Source organism: Besnoitia besnoiti, assembly GCF_002563875.1.
Source record: "Besnoitia besnoiti strain Bb-Ger1 chromosome Unknown contig00015, whole genome shotgun sequence".
Taxonomy (NCBI): Eukaryota; Apicomplexa; class Conoidasida; order Eucoccidiorida; family Sarcocystidae; genus Besnoitia; species Besnoitia besnoiti.
Genome location: NW_021703917.1, coordinates 41,657 through 61,674, shown reverse-complemented (window position 1 = coordinate 61,674; position 20,018 = coordinate 41,657). Strand labels below are relative to the sequence as shown.

At 59.5% G+C, this 20,018-nt stretch overlaps 4 protein-coding genes across 4 annotated transcripts; 2 read left to right on the top strand and 2 right to left on the bottom strand.

Annotated features, from left to right (window-relative positions):
* Positions 1 to 34: 34 nt before the first annotated feature.
* BESB_027160 (uncharacterized protein) lies at positions 35 to 6,849 on the top strand (the record flags this gene model as incomplete). Its single annotated transcript, XM_029361390.1, has 10 exons — positions 35 to 142; positions 731 to 961; positions 1,395 to 1,465; positions 1,869 to 1,951; positions 2,475 to 2,938; positions 3,491 to 4,709; positions 5,269 to 5,339; positions 5,896 to 5,949; positions 6,280 to 6,333; positions 6,772 to 6,849. 10 exons carry the CDS (start codon positions 35 to 37, stop codon positions 6,847 to 6,849), a joined length of 2,433 nt encoding a protein of 810 aa, XP_029215290.1.
* Positions 6,850 to 8,426: 1,577 nt separating this feature from the next.
* BESB_027150 (uncharacterized protein) lies at positions 8,427 to 14,989 on the bottom strand (the record flags this gene model as incomplete). Its single annotated transcript, XM_029361389.1, has 9 exons — positions 8,427 to 8,585; positions 9,221 to 9,356; positions 9,639 to 9,772; positions 10,023 to 10,135; positions 10,466 to 10,811; positions 11,173 to 11,649; positions 12,161 to 12,399; positions 12,861 to 13,152; positions 13,379 to 14,989. The coding sequence occupies 9 exons, from the start codon at positions 14,987 to 14,989 to the stop codon at positions 8,427 to 8,429; spliced, it is 3,507 nt and encodes a 1,168-aa protein (XP_029215289.1).
* A 2,173-nt stretch (positions 14,990 to 17,162) lies between these two features.
* BESB_027140 (uncharacterized protein) lies at positions 17,163 to 17,555 on the top strand (the record flags this gene model as incomplete). Its single annotated transcript, XM_029361388.1, has 1 exon — positions 17,163 to 17,555. One exon carries the CDS (start codon positions 17,163 to 17,165, stop codon positions 17,553 to 17,555), a length of 393 nt encoding a protein of 130 aa, XP_029215288.1.
* A 1,342-nt stretch (positions 17,556 to 18,897) lies between these two features.
* Positions 18,898 to 19,461, bottom strand: BESB_027130 (uncharacterized protein; the record flags this gene model as incomplete). Its single annotated transcript, XM_029361387.1, has 1 exon — positions 18,898 to 19,461. One exon carries the CDS (start codon positions 19,459 to 19,461, stop codon positions 18,898 to 18,900), a length of 564 nt encoding a protein of 187 aa, XP_029215287.1.
* Positions 19,462 to 20,018: the final 557 nt, after the last annotated feature.

Below are 20,018 nucleotides of genomic sequence, written 5' to 3'. Positions count from 1 at the left end.
ACGCCGGCGGAGGAGGCCCAGCCTCTCGTGGAAGATGGCGCCTGCGCCCTCTCGCTTGGCCGCCGGGGGAGGGCGGGATGAATCTCCGCAACTCCGCATTTCACTCACCGGTCTCTTCTTCCTCACTTACCCCCTCTACACGGTAGGTTCGGCTGGCGCAGCCTACGCCTTCGCTCCTGGGCGCTGACTGGAAGCTCCTCCGCGCGGGACGCCTCTCGGAGTTTTTGGCTCTGGGGTGTAGAGACGATGGCGACTTTTAATACGATAGGATCGATACATGCTCTGGCTGTGATCTGTATGTTTTCAATGCGTGACTTGTACTGAGGATAAGGCAACTCCTTTGAACTCTGTATTTCAAACACATCCAACCAGCGACACCTCGTGCGCGGTCTCGCCTGTTTCCGCGAGAACCCCGCATTGCTTGGATTCCTTTCAGTCGAGTCTACTTGCATCATGCGTTGCTGCTTTGTAGTGAGCAGTAGGGCGTTTCTTTCGACCTGTGCTGCGACGGCAGCCTAGTCTCTCTGTGTTGAGTCGCCGCGGTTGCAGGAAAAGAGACTCGACCTCTCTGTCGCAGTCTTGCTGGCAGCTCCATCCGTCCGGGAGCGATGCGTTTTCTCGCCCGTGCCCCTCTCCTCCCCCTCTATCACAGTGCTCTTTGTGTCATGGGACTTTTTTTGTCACCTCGCTCTCGTTGGCTGGCGTCTGTGTCCCGCGTGCGGCTGCGCAGATCCGAAGCCGCACGCTCTGTGCGCCCTACCTTGTCCCGGTGCCCTACGTGAATTTTCCACCGCCGCGCCGCGACTCGTATCTCTTGCCAGGCTACCAGGAAGGCGGCTCTCAAGAGGACAGCTCTGCGTACGTGTGCAGAATCCTCCGCCGCCCGCTGCTTGCTCAGTGCGCCGTCGCGACGTTTGGCACCCTCGACGTCTTCCGCTTCACCGCCGCCGCTCTGAAAACGGTAGGACTGGCGCAGCGAGGCTCGCGCGAGCGACAGCCGCCCCGCGGCGAAGGCGGAGGCTCTACGGAAGGGGTTGTGCGGCCGCGAATTCTAGGGTTTGCGCGCGACGTTTAGGGGAAAGGTGACGCCGAAATCTGCACGCGACTGGCGCGCATCCCTGGTCATACAGAGCTCTGTTCTAGTGTCTAGGATGCTTTACCCACTCTCCTCTTCAGATGAGAGAGATAGAGGGCGGATAAACCTTCTTGCCGGGGGGGAGGGGGGGGGGGCGGGGGGAGGGAGGGAGGGGATGGAAGGAGACTGGAAGTTGGTGGGAGGGCGATTCGCGTATTAGCGGACAGCCGCGCAAAACCAGATTGGTTTGTGGCAGTAAGGGGCTTTGTGAGTGTCATCGCTTTATCGAAATATGCGGAGAGGGTTTTCGCCCTTTCAGGTGTATGGCGCGGAGGGTTTTCTCGGTCTCTTCCGCGGTATCGTTCCCGCCACTCTCCACATCGTCGCGAGGTAAGTCGCCTAGCCGCTTTTCCGTCAAGAAAAAACACAAACGACATCTGCGCCTTCGTACCGCAGTTACGCTCCAGTCCTTCCGCTGTACCCCCCAGCGGAACAAAGCTTTTTATCTTCACAGACATCCTCCGCTGAGGCCTGGCGCCGAGTGCGAGGAAAAGACTATGCTCTCACAGGCAACGGGCTCGCCTTACCTGCCTGCCTCTGGCGCCTACTGGTGCACACGCAGCGCTTGTATGTCGTCTGTGCCTTCCCCATGCGGCGGAGCGCGGACGAATTGGTTCACTCGGCAACTGCGTGCGGGGGTGAAGGCGTCGCTTCAGGCGCATGGGCGAGTCCGCGCATGGACTGACCACGCGAATTTCGACTTCTCCCGCCGTTCTTTGTCTTTGGTGATCAGGGACGTCGTGAGCTTCGTTCTGCTGCGACACTGCCTAGGATTCACAGTCGCAGTCTACCGCGCCGTCCTCGACGGAACTTCAGGTACGGACGCCTTCGCAGTGCGTCGTATGCATCTCGCCACCTAAACCCCAGCCGGTCACCGGTTGCTTAGCTACCGCCTGTGTGTGAGCGCTTCAAGGCGCCACTGAACTCGCGGCCTCCTTCTGAACTGGATTCGACGGGCGTCGATATGATGCCGAATCGCATATCGCTGCAGGGCGGAAGGGGGTGCGGTTAATAAAGCGGTGGTGGGAAACGCGTGAAGCACGCGGCGCTCGCACGGGGAAAACTGCAGTCGCTGGAATTCTGCAAAGTTGCTGCGAGCTTGGCTTTCGTTTTGTCTCCGCTTTCCGCGCAGAGTGGTTCCTTGTAGCGCCTTCTGTGTCAGACGCCTACGCTGCGTGACTCGTCGCCCGCTTTCCATTTGCTTTTCGGCGCCCCCGCGTTCACGTCGCTGCGCGGTCAGCGGCGTGCGCGCTTGGGTGGCGCGATCGATTTGCTTCTCTTGGGGGGTTTTGCGTGGCCTCAAGCTCTCTGCGTGTGCCTTGCCCCCCGCTGTCTACAGTCGCGTTTTCCCTGCTTATCCCGTCGTTCCTCTGGCGCCGGGGCGTCGCCGCGCGTGGCCGCCTCTCGCCCTCTGCGACGGATTCCGATCTGCGGTGCGTCGGCGCGGTCCTTAGCGAAGTCGATGAGGCCGCTCTGGAGGTTGACAGTCTGCGAGACCCGCAGGAACAGGCTGCCGAAGTCGCGTCTGACATTGCCAGCCTCACGCGCTCTGCCCTAGACGGCGCGGAGCCGCTCCCCTCTGCCAATTTAGTCCCGCTGCCGGAGCGGCCGCCGTCGCCCTTCAGACTGCGGGAGCGGCCTCGCGAGAGGCGAGCCGCCCAGGATGGCGCAGACCAAGCCGCAGAAACCTGCCTCGCGGGCGACGATACAGCTCGTGCATGCCAGGAGATTGATTGCGTCGAGCTGGCGCCGCGTCTGAGGCCTGACACGCGCGGAAAAGATGCGGCGCCGTTCATCCTCAAGGTAAGCTTGATACAGGGGGAGGGGGGGGGGGATGAGGCGACCAGAAAGCGAGACAGGCATGCTTGAATACCTGCAGATGGCGACCTTGTGGCGCGCATGCCTTTGTGTCGCGCGCGCGGCGTTGCGAGCAACGCGAAGAGATGAGACCCGGATTGGCAGCAAACAGATCTCAGGAGGGGTGGGGGGGGGGGGAGAAGGGGGCGGGGAGAACGTAGTCTCGTGTTGCGGGAGACGTTTGGAGGGTGAGGCCGCGCGGCGGAGGTTTTTGTTTGCGCATCCCCTCGTCTTTGTCAACCGGCCTGCTCTTCGCGGTTGCGCACAAGGGTCTGGTTTTCAGCTTCCTGTCTGTCACCAGCTGCTCAGCGACGGGCAGTTTTTTTATCTCAAAAAACAGACTAAATACACTTTAAAGTAGAATACTAGGAAGGAGAGGGATTCCTGCTTTCTGCACGTTCTGTGTGGCGCGACCGGCTCCCACGGGCCCGGTCGCGGCAAACAAAACTGCACTGCGGCTGTTGGTGGCCTGTGGCTGCGGTCTGCTCGGCGTCTCAGCTGCTGACGGAGTGCGCCGTGTATCCGCTGCTGACCGTGGCGACGCGCATGGTGGTGGCTGAGGGCGCGCCGTACGCTCCGCCGCCTTCGCAGTTTCTGGCTTCGCTCGCCGCGTCGCTTCCGGCGTCGCTCGCGGGCGCCGTCTCCTTTCTGAACCCCAAGTACCTGCACATGACAATGGCGCAGATGGTGCGACTCACCTTCGCCGCCGACGGCGTCGCAGGCTTCTACGGCGGCCTGCTCCCGTTCCTCTTGTCGCGGTGCGTCGACGACAGCGTGCAGGCCCTGATGCGCCTCTTCATCGCGGATCTGTCGCCGCAGGAGATCCGTGGACGCGGCGAGCGAGAGAAGGATCGCGCGGCCGACCGGGCCTTCTCCGCGTCTCTCCTCGACCGGCGCACCAGCGGCGACAGCGGCGACAGCGGCGACAGCGGCGACTCGAGCCTCTGGACGGAGGACCTTTCCGGCGCGGACGGGCGAGAGGGCGACGCGGGCGCGCCCGCGGGGGCTGGGCCGCGCGGAGGCCTTCCCGACGCCTTCGAAAAGGATGGAGAAAGAGGCAGGTTCCTGCGCGGGCGCGAGAGCGGGCGCAGCGACAGAGGAGCCTTCTTCGCTCGCGCGACAGAACCCGGCTTCCTCTCCGGCCGCGACGGGGGCCTGCTGCAGACGTCGAATCGGGAGAGGCAGCAGAGCTGCTTCGCCCTCGGCGACGAGGGAGGAGGAATCGGCGCGAGCGAGGCCGCTGCGGCGGCGCGGAGCCGGGAAGGAGGCGACGCGTCGTCGTCGAGTGCGGCGTCGCCCCTGGAGGGGAACGCGCCGCTCCACCAGTTCAGCGCCCGCGGCCGCAGGGAGGTGGAGAGCGCGTTTCCCTTCGACGGCGAGAGGCGCGAATCAGCCACGCAGGCATCCTTCGCCACGCAGAGCCGTCACATCCCGCAGCCGCGGTCGTTCCTCGACGGCAGTGTCGGGCTTCAGCACAGGGCTTCGCGGCTCTCCACTGACCACAGCGACGCCTTCTCCGTGCGCGACGACCCGAGGTGGACTTTCTGGCGACACGCGAGGGCAGGCGCCGGGGCCGCGGGCGCCGCGCAGGCCCCTGGAGGAGGCATGCAGCGCGCGGCGAGCTCGAGCCTGGAGCACGCGCGCCACAGCAAGGCAGGTCTGGTCGACGACAGTCTGCACCAAGTCGAACTGTACACCATGCGGGCGTGCTTCGCGGGTAAGCGGCGCGGAAGCGCAGGGAGCAGAAACGCGGACGGGCGTGGCGCCGCCGGCTCGACTGAAGCTCGCGGTGGAGGCCGTGCGCGGCTGCAGAAGAGGCAGAATTCAGGTTGCAAGGCTAACGCAAGACTAGAGGCTGCGCGACACGCCTAGAGACCTCGGGTGTCTTCTTGTCTGCATCGTACGAGGCGATCTATGTGTGAGTTCCAAGGCGCGCGTCGTCCTTCGCTCGTGTCGAGTGACTACGTGACGTAGAATGCGATAGTGTGCGTAGATTCAAGCTTTCACACGCGCCATACTCGCCGTCATTCGCGCGCAGAGAAGGATGCGCGCAAAGACAGGCGTTTTTCTGAGAGCCAAATGTGGTTTCGTTGCCGCAATGCTTCGATGAACGCGGGAGCGGAACATACGGAGATTAGCACGCAAGCGGAAGGCACGCTTACTCGCAGTCATTTGGTGCTGCTCGGGGCCCTCCTTCGCGACGCGCCTGCGTCGGTTCGCTCTTTTGTGTTTTGATTTCTTTCTGTGTTCCCTGCCTTTCCACCCGGCGCCTGCAGCGGTGTTGAGCACAGCCGTCACGCCTTTCTCTCAGCTGGCGCTCGTCCAGCGCTGCCAGTCAAACTTGGAGGTACTCGCAGAAAATAGGCATTCGATAGTCCTCTCGCCCCCCTTTCTTGACAGAGGCTCGTCTCCGCTGTGTCTCCACAATCGCTGCCCTGGAAGGGAGGGGGGGGGGGGAGATGAACGGATTTCTGTCGTCGTACACTGACGAAGGAAGAATCAGGCTGTCGCTCAGCGAACGTCAAAACGAAGGACGATTGTTGAGTTCCGCAGCTGGGGATGATTTCGCCGGTCTGTAGGGCAGCCGCGTCTCGCTCGTATCTCGAGTCCTCGCGCCGCAGTTCGCCGGATGTGCTTTCGGCGCAGAGATATCGGTGGAAACACTTGCGAAGCAACTCACTGTTTCGACTGAGGCGGAAGAAATCTTCCGCGCGCAAGCTGCACACGGAAGATCTATTTTTTGGTGTCATTCGCTTCAGACCTTCAGAGCTCCGCGGTTCTCCCGTCGTGGGATCTTTTCTGAGCGACTGGCTACTGCTTGCTGCCGCTCTGCGGCGCGTCTTTGCCGTTTTTCGTGCTGACTTTCTGTGGCAGAGTGCGTTTGGGCTTCCGGCGTTTTTCAGGGCCTCTGCGTGCCGCGTTCCTGGCTCGACGTTCTGGCGGCGATGCCCTGGAAGGTGAGTTGCGCGAGAGAAGTTGTCAACGGAATAGCAACAGCGGTGAGACTGAGAGGAGGAAGGCCTGCCTTCTCACAGCGGCTGGTCCCGCGTATATCTTCAGGGGGACGCGTGCCTCGTTTCGACTACTCCGTGCAGAAGTCTGTGGATGTCGTGAAGGTGATGACGAGATAGTCCAGGCAGCTCAAGGCGTCCGGCTGCGGGTCGCTGACGGTGTTCAGAGGCTCTGGAAGCGGCGCACCACAGCTACAGAGTAGGTTGTAGAGTTCATGTTCTGTGTTACTCTCATGCGTGTCGATCGTGCCGCTTTTTCGTACGCTGTTTCCCCAGACTTTCTTCCTGCAGTTCGCAGTCTCCCTCACCTTCCTCATCGTCAACAGCTTGGTAAGCTCCCGCGCTGAAGCGGGCGAAGAGATCGCTTTGCTGAGGCAGAGCGCGCCGGGCTTGGGGGAACGTCTGCTGGGCGTGCCCCCGCGGACGTGCCGCGGTAGGAACGCCACAAGGCGGTGTGTGTGAGCGTGTGTGAGGGGGGATGCGGCGACATCAGGAGAAAAGCGACAGGCCTCTTTTTCCTTTTGACTGTATATTTGATGGTTTTTTGCGTGCCCTTTCGTGCGTCACCGAGTTTTGTCCGCATTCCGAGGCGCGCCGCGCCTCGTCGCGTTGTCACGTTTATCCCACCCCGCGTGGAGCTGCCTGCGCGTGTATGCTTAGTACGTCGACAGGGGCGATTCGCAGTGGCGGACAACGCTTCAAGTGGGGAGGTGATAGAGGATTCTTCTGAGCATGGCTTTGTACTGTTTGCGTGTGTACTCTCTTCAGATGGCGGTTACACTACACGAAAATGACCTGCGGAAGAAAAGGAGAGACGCAGACGAAGACGACGACGGAGACTTTTAACGTGCACGCCCTCTGTCTTCTGCAGCTTTTTTTCGTGGCGCATCTTCCGCGTTGGTGCTGTTTCTAGCGTGGTAGCCCAGCTCAGGCAGCAGCGGCTGGTTTTATAGAGATGCAGGCACTTCCCGGTTTTCGCGTGGTGTCGTTGCGCCAAACTGGCGTCTAGCCTTTTCGGCTGCCCGCGTGTGCAGCGAAGACGCGGACGAAAAGAGCTCTCCGCCATTTTTATGCATATATCCTTGGCATCTGCCGCGCTTGCGGTCGTCTCGCCTTCGCGCGCATCGACTTGCCGCCACGCGCACTCCGTCGTCGTCCACGGCCTCGCGTGCCTTTGCGTCCGCTTCTTGTTCACCGGCCGGCGCGGAGTCTCCAGGATGTCTTATTACAGGGTGAGAGTGAATATGCGCGTGCATGTGTAGGCGAGAGCGAAGGCGCTGCAGCTGTTTGGGTTCGTGCGACCGAGGACCGTCTATTCGTTCCCGTTTTGTCCTCAGTCCGTTTTGTCCGCCGTTTTTTCGTTTGAGGCGAAGGCACGCCACGGAGATGTGTGTCACACCCTCCATCGCAGTGTATGCGTGTTGCCTGTGTCCCTGCTATTTGCTTTCGGGGGCGGGCAGTTCGTTCGACAACCGCGCCAGCCGCTGGACTGATGGCGCTTGCGTCACTTTTACCTGAAACACTCTACAAGTCACCAGTAGCGAGCCACGCATCAGCCTCGGCGGGAGTCTTTCTCTGAAGCAGACAGCTAGGGAAGCCGAGAGGCGAAAAGACGAGGGCAGTACAAACGATAAAAAGTAGCGACCACGGCGGAGATCCCGGATGTGTGACGAGATCCCCGGCTGGCGACGTTCAGCTGGAAGGATGTCGTGACCTCGTTTCGCGAGACCAGATTTCGAAAGGGAGTCGATACAGTAGGCGAATCTATCAAAGATGGCTGCACGCGCCGCAGGAGCGCTCTAAATCAGTATTCAACGTGGACATTCGCGGCGAGAGGTGTCTTGTTGCCTGCACACAATTAACCACCGCCGGAAACGAACAAACTGCATTGCCGCCTGTCCCTACAGAAAGCTCGTGAATTCTCGCCTAACCGCGGCGCACGCCTGAGCAATAGGCCTGAACTCAAAGCTCGAACGCGTCTGCCGCAGGCGCCCAACGGGCGAGAGTGGCGCTGCAGTCGACGCGCGAGTTGCGAACCCTAAGCCGTAAAGCTGCGAGGCGCGGAACTCCGGGCCTCCATCAGCGGGCGCCGACTCGCTGGCTCAAGCGAACAGAGAATGCGATTTCACAAGATTGCGATCGGTGGAGCGGCTAAAGCGACAACTGCCAAGATGCAACACACATCAGAGCTCGTCCCCTCCCAGTCCACGCCAGTCGTGCGGCATCCAGATAAAACAAATTTCAGTCTCGTGAGCAGTCCTGCACCCGGCAGTGCGCGGTCAGACGACGCACACTGTACCCACTCCACTCGAAGCGACGCCACGCTCGTGGCACAGTTCAGACAATCCTCATAAGCTAAAGCCAGTCTGTCTCCCTTGCCTTGTCCCAGTTTTGCGGCGGCACCAGGTCGCGGAGGAGACCTTTCAGAGAATCGGCGGCGGGGACTGAGAGTTTGCGTAGCGGCGCAGGAGCTCATAGAGCGTGGCTCGAGTCTGGTGCAGCCTGCGTGTGGCGGAGGGCGGCAGCTTCATGGAGGTTTCCTGCAGCTCGGTCAGGACCTCGCGGGAAACGAGGCTTGGGAGCTGAGCAAAGCGACACCGCGCACCACACAGCCAAGACTGCAACTGGAGAGACGGGTGAGGCTGAGCGTCGAGACACAGAAGGCTCTTTGGGGGCTCGCGGCACATGCACTCAGAGGGAGGCGCTCGATGGGGCCCGAGAGGCCAACTAACCGGCGCGACCCTTGCGCCTCGCCGACGCAGAGCCGAAGCCGAGCAGACAAGAGAAACAAGCAGTGCCCAGGGAAGGCAACGCCGCGGTGCATCCAAGGCCTTGGCACGCCGTGCAGCTTTTCAGATGCCTCAGAAGGCGACCTGAAAACCAGCTCTCACGCAGCGGCTCCACCAAAGGACATGAGCGGAACTCCCTCTCCACGCACAAAGCGCGACAGCAACAGCTACAAACGCGCGACTGGCTGCGTGGCGTCCCTTCGCCGCAGGCCCCTCCCCTCTACACGCATACTTGGTCTCTCAGGCCAATTTCCAATCGGCTTCCGCGCCCGAATCGCGCGAGTGCCCGCCTCACACACGACGAGGACGCAGATGCACCAGAGCGCGCGCGTTGCTTTATATCTGACACTGTGATCCACGCGGAAACAATCAGAGCATTCGCGGACGGAGCCCGGACACGGCGGAGCCACGAGCTCACGCCCACTTACGGGTGCTCCTCTCTCGATTAGGCGAACGAGCAGGTAGGCGACGCAGTCGACCAAGCGCGCGACGCGGGCGGCGGCTGCTCTGCGAAGGCCTCCATCCATCCAGGAAACGCCTTCGCTGGGCGGCAACACGAGCGGCCTGCGAGGACCCCGAAGCACAGAGTAGGGAATCGCGGATGATGACCCGCGAGGACGGGGGCTACGGATGACAAGCAGCACGCGCACACAAAGTCGCGCACGTCCTGCGCCCGAAGAAAATCCCACGAGTGCCTGGAATGTAAGGAGGCAAATGTGGCAGCAAGGCGGTGCAATCGAGTGCGAGCGACCTCCCGGAAAAGGCGCAGCCAACACTTTTTTTTGCCAGAAATCAACCCTCGAGCTCTTCTTCGCCAGAATCGCTAACGATTTGCTGCGATCTTACGGCTGCGACGACCGGCTGAGGTCAACGAACAAAGCTAGAGCCGCGCGGAACTCGCCTTGGCGCGCACGCCACATTATCCGCGCATGCAGCCACGCCGGGCCGAGGTCTTCGATGCCTCGCTGCGGCAGACGGCGCTGCACGGGAAATGACACAGACGCACTTTTCACAGCTCAGGCCACCTTTTAGGGTTTCGCGGAGTGCGCAAAACCACGCAGGCACGCGCAAGGCACCGCGTTTTGCATGCACGTCTAGGGTATAAGGAACGCGAAGAACAGCCCCCGTAGTTGCGGCATGCGTCGCGTGGAAAGACTCTGCGGTCGAGCACACTCCGCAATTCGCGATTCCACGTTCTTGCAGCTACGCTACAGCGCCCGGCCTTCTCACCTGCAGAAGCGGATACGCGGCGAGGAAGAACTTTGCTCGCCTGCTGTCGGTGTCGTCCGGCGGGCAATGAAAGTTCGAAAAGACATCCCCCTCGAGAGCATCGGCAAGGATCTCTGGCGCGCCCAGACAAGACACACAAGCTTCATTTCCGCGTCGGTGGACTAGTATACCTGCATCTTAATATACACACTTGAGTATGCATTTGTGTATGAATGCGCACACACGTACATATATATATATATATATATATATATTTATACGCTGCGTCGGTGTCGGGGCGCTTCCTTTCTGGCACCGCATGCAAGCGCGGCATCCCCGCGGCAGGCAGCTGCGTGTCGGTTTCCCGCAAAGCTGAGCAGGAGCCAAGCAGAGGAAGAGCAGCCCAGTTCCTCCTTTCCTTTTGCGTGCGCAGGCAGCGGCGTCTCTCGGCGGGGCTCGCTTACCCTCGCAGGAGCGGAAGTCAGACAGAAGCCACGCAGCGACGAAGGCCTCGGTAAGGGCTCTTCTTCTTCTGCCTTCGTCTCTGATGTCAGCGTAGAGGCGGGAAAGCAGCCGCTGTCGGCTCCGATCGAGAGCCAAACTCCCCGCGGCGCCGAGTTCGCCAGCGGCGTGCAACTGGCTTCCTGGCGCGGGCCTCGACGCGGCGCCGAGGACGCCGCTGAGCAGGCCCGGAAGAATCGCGTCTTCGTCGCAGGACAGCGAGCCGAGCGCGAGCGGAGACGAGAGCAGGGCAAAGTGGTGTGATACCAGGGAGCGGCTCAAGTGACTCCACAGCTGCCGCGGAAGGACCTGAGAAAAACGTTCAGCAGCGACATCGTGCGCAACCTGAGGCCGACCGCCGCGGCCGCAGACCCAACGAAAAAAGAGCTCAAGCGACGCTCACAGAGCGGGCGGCGCAGGTGGAAGCGACCCACTCGACACGAAGGCAGCGACACAGCGGGCCCCGTGGCGAGCGGCGAAGGAGCGGCTCAAGAGCGGGCGAAAAAGCAAAGGCAACAGGCCACCGAAAATCGACGACGTCACCTTCTCACCGGCTCCCGACAAGCTCCGCCCCCCGGAGAAGCGCGAAGGCGCGCCTTTCAAATGCACCACGGCTGTTTCCACGACGCCCCGCAGAAGTCCCTCGAGCGACTCTCTCGATGCCTCTCACCGTCATGACGACGATCTTTGCCAGCACACTGCTATCCTCGAGGCCGCGCTCGACAAGGCGGCTGAAGGCCGCGGAAGGTTCCGCTGCTCCACGGTCCGCGACGTCTTCGAAGATGGGGACTGCCGGGTCGAGTTTCTTCAACTGCGGGTGGCGAGCCGCGCCACACTCACGCAGAAGGAGAAGGAGGAGAAGCGCCGCGCGGCGGAGAACGCGCGTATTCTCCATCAGCCACGTGACCGCTTCAAAGAAGCAGCCGCAGGCAGCAAGCATCATCGGGTATCCAGCGTTGACGTACACGCGACCCAGTCTGGAGCCGTCCGACAGAGAGCTGTCAAAGTACGCTGCGCCCCGTTGGCGAAACTTTTCAGCCAGCTCGAGAAGCGAGGCAGACAAAGCCGCCTGCGGCTCCAGGGCCTGATCCGACTGCAGGAGGGCAAGGTGCAGCTTGTAGTGCAGAAAGTCGTCCTGTGAGAAGCGCTGAGGTCCACACAGGGAACGCAGACACAGTAGAGATGCAGCGATAAAAAAGAAGAAGTGGAGGCATAGCGGGACGCCGTCTCCAGGCGCGGCGACCGGGGGGAGCAACCACTCGACGGGGAAAAAAGAAAAAATCACGGCAACAGCAGGGACACACAAGGCACGGGCGCACAAGACCTCACGCCACGGGTGGGGAGGGCACTCGCCAAAAGAGCAGGAGACAGCAATCCTCCAAAGAGGAGACGATCGTCGCCTTCGGATACAGCCCGGCAGAAAACGCCGTGAAGTGCGGCCTTTTCAGTCCCGGAGAGCAGCAAGCCCAGCAGCCGACAGGTCGCCCCGGGGCGGCGGCTGCAGCTCGGGACGGCGCAGGCTCCTCGCGGAAGCTGCCGAGGGAGGTGCGCAGGACAGCGAGACAAGGTGCAAACCGGAAAGCGCAGGCTCGCCTCAGCCACGCGTGGAGAAGACTCTCCAAACAGGGCTGCGTCTCCATGGCGACAGCGCTTCTCACCCGCAGGCACACGGCGACATTGACGGGAGGCCACATGCTTGGATTGACCAGCGACAGGAGCAGAGGCAGGTAGGCATCTGTGCGCCGCTTTGCCTGTTTCTGCGCAGCTCCATCGCCTTCTCCGCCAGTAAGCTTCTCAGGCGGGTAGAGAAGGAGCAACCTCCCGAGAGCCACAGACGAAGATGGCGGCTGCAGTGCGGCAACCGAAGGAAGGACTCCCAGCATGTCCGCCACGCTTCCTGGGAACGAGTGCAGGACAAAGAAACAACATGCGGGCGTCAAACGACCCGTCTTACACATACATTCGCTGGATCTCTGCACTCCCGCCAGAAAACGGCATGTCCGCAGAGACGCTCCCCGCAGTGCAGATATCCACATATATCCATATGTATGGATATCATATACATATATATATATATATATATATATATATTTACAGCGCGGAGGTGAAATGAGCACTTCAGAGTGTCCGCCACAGACGCGTGGTCGTGTGCGTCTTCCGCCAGGCCTCGTTGCATTGTGTTTTGTGCATGCCGAGCGATAGGCGAGCGTTACATGCTGGCGACTGACGCCATTGCTAGTCTGGAAGGAACGCAAGGCTCGCACGCCGAATCCGCTTTCAAAGTCCGCTTCATGAGCTCGACAACTGAGGCAGCGTCAACGACCTCAAGAGGCGTTCTAGGCGTGGAACCCGACTCACTCCGTTCCTCTTCATTGACCGCAATGTCAGTCAAGCTGCGTCTGTTGGCTTCCGTGGATGAACCCAGGACACGCGAGAGGAGGTGGCGGCAGACGAACGGCAGCATCGGGGGCTGAGGAGGAAGCGTGCGCCTGCGATTCGAACGCACACTGCCCCCCGCGGCGTCTTCCTCCGCCCTCTTAGACTCAGAGTCCATCGGCGCCGCCGCAGCTGCGGCAACCGCCGCGCAAGCTTCAGGGAGGGAGCACCCCCCAGCAGGGAGGAAGTCTCCTGCTCCCAGCGCGATGAGGCACTGCATGCATGCGCGACACACAGACAGCACAGAACGCCACACAGTGGCAGACAACGAGAAATCCGCTCCAATACCCTCCAAGACTGCCAGAAAAGGGCGAGCCCCCGCAAACAGCCCGTTGAGAGAAGTCACCCTGAGGTCCTCCAGCCCCGCAGGATCGCCCTGAGCACACGATCAGCAGGAGGCGACCTCCAAGGCCGGGGCCCGGTACACGCAAAGGACGTACCTTGAGGTCTGCTGTGCGGAAGGCGTGGTAGACCGCACGCCACCAGATCGCGTCTCTGTCTTCATCCTCTGGCTCCGCGGCGGCATCGTCTCCCCCTCCGGTCGCCTCGCGGTGCGCGCCTCCTCGCTCTTCCTGCAGTTCGGCTTTCGCGAGGAAAATCCAGACGTGAGCCGCCGCGTCTGCGCCTGCGCACCAACCGGCATCATCCACGCCCCACTCCGCCCACCAGCGGGTTCCAGCGGCCGAGCGGTCTACGAGTTTGTCGAGCTCCTGCCGCCTTCCGAACTCGAGCGCCGCCAGCGAGTTGCCGACGAGCGCGTGGAGAAACGCTGCGGGTCGCGCGCCGTGGAGACTGCCCTCCGTCTCGGCGTTCCCGCTGCGCAGCCGGGCCTCGTCAGCGAGGAGACGGCAACAGCCAACGATCTGCCGAAAAGTCGCGGTGAACTGCTGGCGCTGTGGGGCTGTCAGGGCGCGCCAGGGATCCTCCACCGCCCCTCGGCCAACGGAGAAAGGCGGACACGCGGTATCCGCGCCGGAGTCAATCTGGAGGCGTCTCGCCTCCGCCTCCAGCGAGAGTTGGCTGCTGGTCCTTCCTTCTTCTGCCGCGTCGACCGCAGCCGACGCGGCGGCGCCCGGCAGCTGCAGGAGGAGATGCAGCGGCAGACGCGACTCCGGACTCTGCCAGCAGAAGGCGCTGCTCTGAACCAGCCGCAGAAACTCCACGAGGCGGCACTCTGGAGGCGTCAACGCCGGGGACTGGCGCAGGAGCGGAGCCGGCACGCCAGTGAGCTGCAGCGTGTCGCCGCGTGTCGAGATGCCTTCAGGGTCGAGCGCGGCGGCGGCCGGTTGCCCACCAAGAGAACCGTCGACCATGTGGAGCGGGGGGACGCGGCGAAGCAGGTGGAGCATGTCTTCTCTCTCCTGGCGCCACTGGCGCGCGTCCTGATCACAGTGCAGGGCTGCGGTCACCTGGAGAGAGTGACGCACCGCGCCTGCGTCGAGGAAAAAACTCAAATGAGGATACACCTCCTGCACATCGTCGTAGCGAGCTAAATCCACCCGGAAATCACCTCGCATCCCGGCCGCACGCGCCGGAGATACGCCTGAGCAATATGCTGTCGCTGTGGGCTGCGCGTGTGAAGATGACGACGGAGCAGCGGCTCGTCTGCCGTAGTCTTCCAAGAGCCCTCCGTCGAGTCGTGCATGGTAACTCCGCTCATATCTGTTTATGGCTCCCTCCACATCTGGTATGCTGTGTCGAGAGTGAGAGGCTGAAACGTGCGATCCATAAGCCGCCGGCAACGTTATCTGCGCCGTGGACATCCCAGAAGGCGGTACGAATTGGCCTCGCCTTCCAAACGGTGACACGCCTGCAGCAGCGCCAGTCCTCGCTGAACTGTTGTAGTACATGCCGGTTTGTCTCACGCAGTCCTTCAGAGAATCAGCCACATGACGAAGAGAGGAGAGAACAGACAGAGAGGCACCATTTCGCGGGCAGCACGCTGCGCCGTTGCGCGCTGCCAGACATGCTAAAGAGCATGTGGGAGGGCATGGGCCTTCCGGATTAGCCACAGTGGGGGCACGCGTTGAGGATGCGTCAGTTCCCGACATGGTCGGAAAGCGAAAACGAGCCGGAGAAGCGAGACAGGGATGCGTCTGAACACACGACCGCCCACCGTGCCTCCCGACTGCACACTTGTCATTGGGATTCGACGCTATTTACGCTTTAGAGCAAGGCAGAAATGCAGGACACCAAAATGCCACACTGTAGGCACCTGTAGCTCCGACTGCAGGCCGCGAACTTCCAGATATTCCTGCTACTGCGCGAACCGGCAACCGGGAAACGCGGTGGAGAAATTCCCACAGCCAACCCAGGTCAGTTCTAACCAGATTGCTGGCCCCTCCGGATATCCTCAAAAATGGACAGGCAAGCGGAACAAAGACACAATGAGGATGACAGACGGCAGGTGTATGCGAAGGAGGCTGAAAAGAGCTTCTCACTCCACGTCTTTGCACACATGCACAAATACGATGTCCTCACGGCCTTGCTGCTGCACGCCGCACAAACCGAAAAGTCGCGGAGTCTGCTATGGCTGGCTGACGCCCCTGCGTGTCCGTGGCGACAGATTCAGTGACTGCATGATGTTACGGGAGATACGGGGGTGAAATTCACCGTCCACTTTTTTCTTGGAGCGTGACGTCTAATGAGCTCTGTGCGGAAGTCACTGTTCACTCGTTCACAGGCGGAGGAGACTGCACAGCATCAGCCCAAAGAGCCGTCTGCTCCGCGGACGAGTGCTCCACGCACGTGTACGCGTTGTGAGGAGACAGAGACAAGCATTTGAGAAAACACTCCCTCCACCAATACTGTGCGATTTGGTAGGGCAGGCACACCTGCGTTGCAAAAATAGTGGCGCCGACAGGAACGTCAGGGCAGTCCAGCGGATGCGGCTCGAATAACTGCGGTGCTTCTTGCAGCTACAGCGATGTCCCTGGGAACCCCTCCGGGCACGGGCTGATGCTGGCACGTAGTTCCACGTCAGCGTAATGGTCTTTTCTGGCTGTTGGTAGCCTGCGACAGCACGCATGTTTTTCATCGACAAATCCGTCTTCAAGCTTGAGTGCAGCCGGTCATCAGTCGAGCCATCGAGGCCATTCTAATACGCACCGTAGTCGCTGCGCGGCTTGTGGTCTGCCCCATTAGGGCTGCACAGTTGGTTTTCTCGAAGTGACGCACGCACCCTCGCTGCCAACGAATCCGCAGTCACACCACGAGCGGAAGGCGGAACTACGTAAAAATCATTGGTGCCGCAAAAACCCGCAGCCTGTGCTGGATGGCTACGCTGCGTCTCGGCAGCCGGCGTCGCGCGATGCGACTGCAAGCCAAGCAGCTTCGCACGTATTTGTATTGACAGTGGTGGCTTTAGTCCCGATAAACATCTCCGCCCAAACTGGACAGCCAAAATTAAGACCGTCCAAAAGCTCATTATGTTCATCTGTGATCTCAGTAGACTACAGAAGGAGCCGCAGAAGTATCAGTATAAGCATCCGCGCACCCTTCACTGTGCTGCCACTGGCGCCCATCGAGCTCAATGCATACTTCCGCAGCACACTGTGCTCACCGTGCTCCACGAGATGTGCTATCATATATGGCGGTATCTATCACCTCAAACGGAATACCTGTCATCCTATCTTATTTACTGAAGAATGACTAAGCGCTGACGAAACATAGGGTAGTATTAAGAGCTCAAAGCAACGTGCGCAAATAGAGCAAGTTCCAAACAAAAAGGCATCGATATATCGGTAGCAAGCAACACCGGTGGCGAGGATCACAGAGCATCCCGCTTATCCCCAATTTCGTCCCTTCTTCATTGATTCCTGCACTTTCCGTTTTGGTCGTGACCCTATTAGCTGCTCCCCGTTGTTCACTAAGTGTACCGCTCGCAAAAGGTTATTAAGTAATTTCCAAGAACATGACTTCAGCATCGGTCACGCATCACGGCGCGTTCCTCGGCTTAGTGGGGACGCCTCTGTCCACCACCAGTGTGGTGACAATAGCCCCGGCGGTTGGTGCGGCTGCCTCGCAGTGGACTATGCTCGTATGTAAAACTGTGCTCCACGCTAGCCTTGAGGCCGTCGAGAGGGCCCGTCATGCTGCCGCATCCCTGAGTAGTCACTCTGAGCTGTCACTTTTGTGTCTCTGCTCGTCTATGTTCCTCTTTTTGCTTGTTTGTGCGCGGTACAGCAACACCTTTTCGAGCTTCCTCAAGAAACTGTTATCAAGATGGCGGACGCTGCAAGGACTGCAAAAGAGAATGCGATGTCTATGGCTGCATCTGGGAAAGAACAGGCGTATGACGCTGGACTGGCAGCGAAGGAGTCAACCAGCTCTGCGGCCGAAAAAGCTGGTGACTATGCGTCGAGCGCTGGAATGAAGATGAGTGACACGGCAGGCAACGCTATGGAGACTACAAAGGATTACGCAAAGAGCGCGGGAGAAAAGATCAGCGACACTGCCGCTAACATTGCCGGGGGTGCAGCCAATACAGGAAGATCTGCGAAGGACATGGCTGCAGACGCTGCGGCCGCTACGGGTCAGACTCTCAGTGACGCTGCGGAGGCAGCCAAAGATGCAGCTGTTGATGTTGGCAGGAAGATCAAAGAATCTATGTCGTAGGTGCCCGTCTCGGTATGCCATCCATTGCATACTGTGTGGAACCAGGCAAAGAGCTCGTTTGTTTTCTGTTTCGAGTGATGCCTTGCTGTGCTCGTTCCCATTAATCAAGCACGCTCCGCGAAACATAATACAATCGCATTACTCCACCTACCAAGGGGTGACTATTACCTTCGTGCATCTTGACGCGTTTGGGAGACAAAAGAAAACGGCACCCGCATCGCAGGCAGCCCCTTCATCTTACAGTTGAGAAGCAGAACATTTGCCAAGCTTACGTTCATAGAATATCGCTGTCTTGCAGTGTTGTTTCGCCGACACCAACGGTACACACTAGCCACGTCCTTTGCCCTCGTCCGTAGAGTAGTTAAGAGGGTTCAACGGTGATATCCGATCACCGCGAAGTGCCAGCAGTGACGCGTGTCTTTCACGCCAATATTGATTGCCACATACACATACATGTGCATGCTTGATTTCTGAGTGCGATGTCGGCAAAGGACGCTCCCGACGTTTCGAAAGTCAGCAGGCCTGGGGCTATCCAGCCGCCTGTACCGTAGGCGAATGATGCAGTTCTGAGGGCTGGCTATAGTTCGTGCTTCCTGTTCAACAGGTAACAGGGAATTTATTTTAGATCCCTATGCAGTGTAAGCTACTGAGAGCAATCAAGAGAAACACACGCCTACTACGTGAATCAGAGTCACACACAGTTTGTAGAATTTCACAGTTTACGGGAGGGGCGCACGTGCGTACGGGGGTAGTATGCGGCACTGGAACAGACTTACAAACATTGCAAGGCGCAGCTAGAGCTTAAGAGTTCTGATACTGGTATGTAAAGCAAACTTTACACGCTTTAGCCGTTTCACTCTAGCCGGTGTTGGTTGCGTCTCAGCCACGCGACCGTGGAACAGCAGCAGGTATGTGTATGCAGCAGATGAATGCCAATATATTGTAGAATCGCAGCTGTATGGTTGCCTGCGTCAAAATTCAACGCCGTCATATTAACATGATTCTCCACGCCAGAGTTCTTTTGTTTCGTAGTTCGTCTGTATGACAGTAGATTTTCCAAAACTATCTTCAGATAGCTCAACCCTCACTCGCTGTGCACCATAGTACCGGAAAAAAGTCGCCACTGCAAAATGACAGCCAGTCACGCCGAACAGAGATGCCTTCACTACCGGACGCGCCTGCCCAAGTATGAGCAGCTTCATGAAGAGTCGAACTACATAGCATGTCACATTCTGCATTGACGGGAGTGCAGGCACAATTGTTACCGCAACAGAAAGACAGGTATTACGCTATGATGGCGGTAGGGTGACTCTCTTGCTTCGACCCTCTTTTTTTGGCGCAGTCAATCATTCTTCCTCTTCCCCATTTCAACTGCTTTGTCCACTCCTTGCGTTCTAGCCACCCTTGCGGCGTCTTCCCCGGCTTCTTTAGGAGACTGGCCTGTGAGCTCCCGACCATACATGATCGCCTCTTCACCGACAGCCTTGAATTCATCGTCTTTTCGCCGTGCATTGCCCACAGATGATTCAGCATTGCTCGCACCCTCGCCAGCCTTAGTAGTGTCTTTCAGCGTCTTTCCAGCACGGTTCACAGTGTCTCTGGTGCTAGCGCTATCATCTTCAAGAGGAGCCTCTTTTTGCTTCATACCAACGTCTTCTAGGACCTGCTTGGCTTTGTCACCTAGTGCTTCTGCAGAGTCACTCACAAGAACACCAATTCCTTTTGCTTTATCTTTCACAGTCGCGACAGGGTTTGCCATCTGTTTCCCAATGTTCGTTGCCTCTTCAGTCACTGAAGCCAGCCCGTGTTTCGCTGCGTGCTTCGCACCCAGCGCTGCTGCTTTTGCTTTGCTAAACAGACCGCCACCATCCCCTCCTGCTGAGAAAAATCTGTTGAACGCCCTCATTGTGACGTTGACAACGGTCACTTCAAGCTTATGAGATTCGAGACCCGTCGACAGAAAATGACACGTCGAAAGTTGTCACATGACACGAACGAGATGAAGACTGCAGGCAATTGTGGAGCCCTGTAAAATGTTCGGCTGCCTTCTGGCCGTACACGACCTTTCAAGGGGGCACTGTAATCCGTCTCAGCCGTGTGCTGCCAAAAGTGTGCTGCGGCCAGTGGCTACGCCGCGCTGTGCCACGGAAGCGTTTCGCGCGCGCCACGCGACCGCGACGACCTCTGAGACCTCGTCCGACTAATCTGACAAGCTTGGTAAGCAAGCTTCTCGCTGTGAGATCGCGGATGCGTTGCATACAAGTAGGTTGGGGCTGATCGGTTAATTGACATTCTCGATCTGGGGGTTTTCTGACGCACAGAGAATGTTCAGTTTTTGCCCTTTAGTGCTCTAGCTTTTTTTTCCGTGATGCAGGCTCAAGCGGTCCTCGCATTCAAGATTGTGCTCGACGAGATAGCTGTCCGTATCCCGAAGCGCACGACTTAAGAACAGTTTTTTCAAGC